Source organism: Macrobrachium rosenbergii, chromosome 52, assembly GCF_040412425.1.
Source record: "Macrobrachium rosenbergii isolate ZJJX-2024 chromosome 52, ASM4041242v1, whole genome shotgun sequence".
NCBI classification, from domain to species: domain Eukaryota; kingdom Metazoa; phylum Arthropoda; class Malacostraca; order Decapoda; family Palaemonidae; genus Macrobrachium; species Macrobrachium rosenbergii.
The window spans coordinates 1,210,205-1,217,487 of record NC_089792.1 but is presented as its reverse complement, the minus strand read 5'-3'; the positions used below and the strand labels follow the sequence as shown (position 1 = coordinate 1,217,487).

Genomic DNA, 7,283 nt, shown 5'->3' with positions numbered 1-7,283 from the left:
CCCAGAACCACTGCAATACTCCCTAAAATTTAACAAGTTAAATTTGCGTGCTAGTAAAAGTTGTATAAGTGAATAAAAATAATGATGGCACATTCTCTTTCAGATCTGAATTAATTCCCGGAAGCATCTGGACCCAGAACCTATGTAATACGCCCCAAAATTTAACAAGTTATTTGCGTGCTAATAAAAGTTGTATAAGTGAATAATAATAATGATGGCACACTCTCTTTCAGATCGGAAGTAATTCCCGGAAGAATTTGGACCCAGGGTCAACAGCTTAGGAAAAATCGGGTCATTAGGACGCTGGTTTCTGAGGTGACGGATGACGGGCAGTTCAGCAAAGGTGTGGCTCTGTTAGAGCTGGAAAAACCGGTGATTTTTGACGGTAAGAAAACTGTAATGATTCTGCATTCAACTGTCGTCATTACTAGTGTTACTTCGGTTTAATGAACAATGTCATATTCTTTGGAAACTTGAATTTCAAGTGAGTGGGCCATTTGGGTTTGTGCCATATGAATATGGTTCACCCCCTGAAAAATAATAATAATAATTCTTTGGAAGCTTGAATTTCAAGTCAATGGCCCCTGTGGTGTGCCATACCAATAGGGATCATCTTCTGAATAATAATAATAATAATAATAATAATAATAATAATAATAATAATAATAATAATAATAATAATAATAATAATAATCCATAAAAATCTCATCACAACATAAGCCACTAAAATGGTGAAGAAATCCACATTGGTGTAAATGTAAATATATATTAGAAATACGTGCACAAAACTAGAGCTTCCGAGAACCTGCTGGATTCTCCTTCTTAAATGTGAATATATATGGTGGATTTCTTCACCAATAATAATAATAATAATAATTTTTGAAGCTTGTAAAGACAATGATACCCATTTAGAGAGCAAGACGGAAACCGGATTATTTTACATAAGGCAAATTGCAACAAAGTTGAGACGAAGTTTACCAGGAAGTCGTGAAAATGTTATTTCAGCCTCCTATCGTCAGTTTAGTGGTCATGAATAACCGATGAATAATTCCTTATTTACATAAACCGCGGCAGTCCCCCACCCCCTCCCCACGCAAACTCATAAGAAGCTGTTAATTAGTCCCTTTGATTCAAGGCATATAACCTCATTTTTCAGACTACGTCCAGAGTATCTGCTTGCCAGATGCACGGTCGGCTGAAACGCCTTTACTTCTTTCCGCAATCATCCTTTACGAAAACAGTAAGTAGTGACGTTCACCCAGCTGTTATCTTTTCCTTCAATCGGAAAGAAAAGTGATATTCATTCTCTTGCAAATAAGAAAAAGACTTGTTTTATTCCTCTGCTCAACCTAAGTAGATATTGAGGTAGTTCTTAGCCAGCTTCAGTCTGCAATAATGGTCTGTTTCATAAATTTACTTCATATTTTACAGATTACCATTTTCTTTAAATCCTTTTATTCTTCAAGTTTCAGTGGATCATTATCCCCTGTGTGAGTGACCTTATACATCAAAGCTTAAATATTTTTTTTTCTTCCTAATCCTATCATTCTTTTTATTCCAACTTCCTACCCTCTTTTACCTTAAAACGCTCCATACTGAACCCATCCCCCCACCCTCAATTTCACACAGATCCTTCCTCCTCCATTCTTTCAACCCTATCCCAAAGTTCACCCATTTTCTCCTTACTATCCAACTTACTGGTCTAAAGTATATTCAAAGCCATTTATTTTCCCAGCTCCTCTTCAACCCATTTCATTCTTAACTTTCACTTCAACCAAATAATGGTCAGATATACCTCCAGCCACTCTTTTTCTCATCATTAGATCAAATACATTCCTCAGCATTTATGAGGAGAGAGGTCTTGCTGAAATCTGTCAGAGGAATTCCAGGGACCAGCCAGACTTGTGACTCTTCAATTGAGGTTCCTGCGAGTTACAGAGGGAAGAACCCTGTTGATATCTGCGCTACCAGTCACGAATTTTGTAATGTAAGTCTGACATCCGTTGCTTGTTTTCAGGTTTCATTTAGTCATAATGATGCCGTTAAGTGAAAGAGATTAGATACTAAAGGTTAAAGGAATCGTGTTTCGATCACTTTGCTGTTATTCAGAATTCCTGATTTGCACTTCCATGCTGTAATCAAGCACAAAGGACGATGTCACTCATATCCAATCTAAAAAATGCTGTGATAATTATGACCTACTTCAGAAAGTTGTCCTTCACATAATACTCAAGGTTTTCTAGTCGTGAAAAGACAATTGTTTTATGAAAAATGAGAAATCTTGTAATAAATATGTCCTCTTTCGTGCATGCACCCAATTACATGAGAAAGCTGTGCATTTTTATCTGAAGTCAACAACAGTACACATCGCGAAAAAGTGAATGTCACTAGGTTACAGCACGTAAAACCTAAATACCTCTCACTTGCCTTACTCATTATGAAGCATCATCAGCTCTTGGTTACCGGAGAGGGAAGAGAACGTTAATCCAGAGCAGTTGTTTCTATTAATGAAGCCAAATGTAAATAAAAACTTTTCATGTTCTTGTACCAAACAAATCATTGCACTGGAAACCTCATGACTACTTAGGTGGAGGGCAATTGAGGGCACTGATATTTGGTTAGATTACCTGTCCCTCTGCTTTGAAAACTGGTTCAACTACTGCACTAGCTAGGAGTATTTCACAATAGCATTTACTGACTTCCATTAGACATTCAACCATTTATCTATTCCTTGGATAGTTTCATTGAACCTCAGGGTCAACTGACTGCTTTGGTTAGCATATCCAGTCACATATTCCAACTACAATGTAAGGCTATCTACGGTAATAGTTTGTTTGATGGAACATATACTAATATCTCAGAATATTACATAAATCAACTGAAAAAGAATCAACTGTTTGAATTTTCATAACAAAAGTTTCTTTAGACACTGAATAATACATAATGGCTTCTGTCATGTCAGATTTTGTAAAATTTAATAAATTTTCTGGAGGAGCCTGCAATCAGTGATTTATTGGTTCCACAGAATAGAATTGAACCTATGTTAGTCGAAGAAGACGTAAATTCAGAACGCTATCGTCTGATAGGTGTTGGGGGAACCTCTCATCTACCCTGCTTCAACAACATCCACGTCTACAGCTCTGTTGTCCGTCACCTGCAGTGGATTAAGAATCAGATAAGGTATCTGTGATCTGAAGTCTATCTCCTGATATGTTTTGCTTCTTTCAGTGCACGTTATTATTATTTTTTTTTTTGCTGAGATGCTTGTTTCTTAGCTGCTGAGTGTTGAGACGTGAGGAAATGCTTAAAGTGTAGGAAATTTGGAGCAAAGTATTGTTTGTTGAGAAGGCTGCTTTCTAGTTCCAGATTCATATAATAGATGTGACTATGTGCTCATCTACACGTCATTATACTACAAAATTCTCAAATGATGAATATTATGTTTAAGATCAGTAAATTAGCAAAAGAGTGACCATGCTATATGATGTGGTTTGCCTGAACTTTTGTCGTAACATTACAGTTCATCTGGGAACTTAGCGCCAGCTCTTCCATTAGTGGACACTCGGTTTCTAGATGAAGGTCAGCAGTGTGGACGGAGAACCGTAGGAGAGGTAAGACAATGTGATTTCTTCGGTTTCTCTTCTGTTGTGACAAAATAATTTTGCCTTTCCTGCTTCCAGTAAGCTCTGTATTTCGGCTCTCAAGAATTCTGTCAATTCAACTTATGCAAGTTTTCTGGTTTTCGTTCCATAGATAGCTCACTGAATTTCTCAGTCTGAGAATCCTGGTAATTTTTCATTGACAACACCTGACCATTCATTCATCAAACTATGTTTCTACCATTATGTTTGATCCTAATTATAAAGCATTTTATTACATTGGACTGCTCTCATCATTTGCTGATAGTTCTTCACACCTAATTTCAGTGACTTTATTGCCTAATTCCTGTCCTAGTTAAGTCTTCTGTTTCAATGAATATCTTAAGGTCCAACGACAAAACACATAAATATATAAACACAAGTTGGTAACTTACTGCATACATATCAAAAACAGGTTGCAAACAAATCAACGACCTTAAATGAAGACAGAACCTTTGGAAAACGCCGGATAGTTTTATGAAGCACTGTTTAGAGCTACCACCAGGTTGTTGACTTGTATTCAACCTGTTTGTGATGTACCTGCGATAAGTTGCTGACGTGTTTATAAAACGTTTTACTGCTCTGTGGAAGCACCTTTATACTAGAGAAGTAATGCCTAGTTCCTAATGGAGAAATAACCTTTGGAAAATGCACTGGTTAGAGCTACTAACATGTTGTTTGACTTGTGTGAAACCTGTGTGTGATAAGTTGCTGACATGATTTTAATGACATGTTTTACTACTCTATGGAAGCACCTTTATACTAGATAAGTAATGCAAAGTTCTCAATTCCACTTTAGGGCCCTGAGTTTCCTTTCATGGTGGCCACTGGGAAGGTTGAGGACAACAAGTTTGTAATCACTTGTGCTGGAGTTATCGTATCTGACTTGTGGGTCTTGACAGAGGCTGCGTGTGTCGTGGATAACTTCATGTAAGTATCAATGCCTAGTTCCTACTGTGAGAACACTCAAATGCATATATATATATATATATATATTCTTGATATATATATATATATGTATAAGCTATGATTGATTTTATATATATATATATATATTCTATATATATATAGGCCCTATATCCTTTATATTACTGGGAAATTACATAAAAAGTTTGAATGGATATATATGGAGTTATCATACACATTTGTGGTCACACACACACATATATATATATATATATATATATATATATATATATATATATGTGTGTGTGTGTGTGTGTGTGTGTGTGTGTGTATACAGTATATATCCATTCTTTTATGTAATTTCTTAAGTAATTAAACTGAAAATTTACTTTTCCTTTAGATCAGGTAGCGTGCTTTCCTTTACTCATTTTTCCTTTCTTTTCTTCAGACTTACTTTATATAGCAGAACTGAGGGTCATGTAAAATCAGATTTTACTTTCAAGAACCATTTAATATTCATATATCTGAAACCTGTGTCATCTTTGACTCTTAATGTTACATTTCTGCTTGAGCTTCTTGGAGGCTGTGCCAAGCTTCCCTGTGCCTAGACCTTACAACTAATGAGGCATGCAACGCCTGCTTGGTCTGATTTGTCCTCAATATTAGAAACTCCCATTCAAATGCTACCTAAGAAACATTTCCTTTCAACAACAGTAAAATCTCCAATCTCGTTTCCCCTCTGTGCAGAACTCACATCAAAATAGCAGTCAACTCCAACCAAGAAGGAACTCGGAAGGTGGCTCTCAGGAAAAGACACCAGTCCTTCGACCCAGTGACAAGGCAATTCAACGTGGCTTTGCTCAAGTTAAAGGAGCCACTTATCTTTGATGGTGAGTTTTGTAGGCTAAGTTATGTCACCTGCTCTGAAGTTTATGAATATCAATATCACTTGATTGCGACCTATAGTTCAGCAGTGCTGTGTGTGTGTAGGCTTGAACTTCAAGTCAGTGGCCCCCGTGGTGGACTTGTTCCATATGAATAGGGTTCATCTTCTGAATAATAATAAAATATTCTTGTGTTCTTTTTCTTCAGATTATGTTCAGCCAGTGTGCTTGCCTGCTTCAGAGGATGTAGGGCAACAAACTCTGCTTGCAGCCAAAATTTATCCGAACAGTGAGTTGCCTTTTTGATGTGGAAGTAATGGACAAATTTCTTTCATTTACGGAAACATCCATTTTGGTGAAAATGAGACAAATTTGATTATATACATATTCATACAATATATATATATGTAACAAATATGTTGAACAGTCTTCACAAAAGCCTTCATAGAGCAAAACAACTGCAAGATATTTATGCAATGTTAAAAACACTTCACAAAAGCCTAGAAAAACAACTATATTTTTAAATGTTAAAAACACCCAAGAATTTATATTTTTATCACTTCACTTTGGATTCGAATTCCCGAAAGCGTAACAGAATGTGATTAAACCAAGCCAGGTCAGAAGCACGTTCTGACCTCACTTTCTGACGAGCACTTCACAATAAAAAAAAAGTAATTTTTCCCATAACAGCTGTTTTGGGAGCGACCAGTCTTCTGCGAGCATTCAAATTGGTGCATCAAGTGACCAGAGGAAGCTGTGAGGCTTCTGGCAGTCTTTCCCATCCATTCAACCTCGGATACCATCTGCGCCAGCAAGGCAGAATCGTGTGTGAGTTTCATATTCTCTCTGATTTGCATTTGGGAACCTGGAAACGCTTCATAGAGCGACTCTGTGTAGAGAAGTCCCGTGGTACTTCTGCTGTTCTGCCAGTTTCCATTTCCTTGAAATCGTTGAGATCAACTCTTTAGGGTTTAGGTGATACACAGATGTCCTTTATTTTGCTGTTACGATCTCTTAACATGGGCAGCCAATCCAGATTGTGAGACAGGCACAGTCAAAGAAACCTGTCGTAATATGTGGCAAATTTCAGCAGAGGAAATATAGTTTAGGTTCAAACTTACCAGAGAGTTGCAAAAAGATAATAGAAAAACACCTCTTTGTACCCATACATAACTGGATTTGTTTCTGCATTTCAAGAGTATTTTTGCGTGACTATAATTGAGAAGACGATTAATTCCATTAAATCTCATTGCAGAATTACAGCACGAGGTTGATGCTGCTTCAGAGGGACCCGGCTTCCTCCAACTTGATCATTCAAGGAATTGGGGGCACCAGCCAATACCCTTGTTTCGACCCAGTTCAAGGGTACACTCAGGTCTTCCCTTATAGGCAGTGGATATTGGATCACGTTCGAGGACAAGCGTGACATAGTGCTTTGTGATGCCTTGCTTTTATATACATGCACTCATACATACATATGTATATATATATAAATATATCGTGTATGTATACTCCTGTATACTCTGCAGAAGAATACAGTATATTCTAGTAAAATATCTTTGTTTTTCGTTTTTTTTATTTAGATTAAATGCATCTTCATAATACGCTACTATTATAGTTTATATGTGCATACATACACACATACTATACATACACACACACACACACACATATATATATATATATATATATATATATATATATATATATATATATATATATATATATATATCTATATATAATCTACCAACCGCTTTTTAGCCGTGAGAATGTAATTGTAATAACCACAATGACCTCTTAACTTCGAGAAGTTGAGAGGGCATTTTGGTATTACAATTAAATGCACACACGTATA

General features: G+C 36.5%; 1 protein-coding gene across 1 annotated transcript in view; it reads left to right on the top strand.

Moving 5' to 3' along the window:
* LOC136833877 (transmembrane protease serine 9-like) overlaps nucleotides 1-6,996 on the top strand; it is an 11,287-nt gene extending 4,291 nt beyond the window's left edge. Inside the window, exons 5-14 of the mRNA XM_067096175.1 lie at nucleotides 234-385; nucleotides 1,157-1,240; nucleotides 1,824-1,987; nucleotides 3,026-3,180; nucleotides 3,521-3,611; nucleotides 4,438-4,568; nucleotides 5,292-5,434; nucleotides 5,637-5,717; nucleotides 6,119-6,256; nucleotides 6,684-6,996. Of these exons, the coding sequence (XP_066952276.1) occupies nucleotides 234-385; nucleotides 1,157-1,240; nucleotides 1,824-1,987; nucleotides 3,026-3,180; nucleotides 3,521-3,611; nucleotides 4,438-4,568; nucleotides 5,292-5,434; nucleotides 5,637-5,717; nucleotides 6,119-6,256; nucleotides 6,684-6,685 (1,141 nt within the window). The 3' untranslated portion in view covers nucleotides 6,686-6,996. The remainder of the gene's footprint in view (nucleotides 1-233; nucleotides 386-1,156; nucleotides 1,241-1,823; nucleotides 1,988-3,025; nucleotides 3,181-3,520; nucleotides 3,612-4,437; nucleotides 4,569-5,291; nucleotides 5,435-5,636; nucleotides 5,718-6,118; nucleotides 6,257-6,683) is intronic.
* Nucleotides 6,997-7,283: the final 287 nt, after the last annotated feature.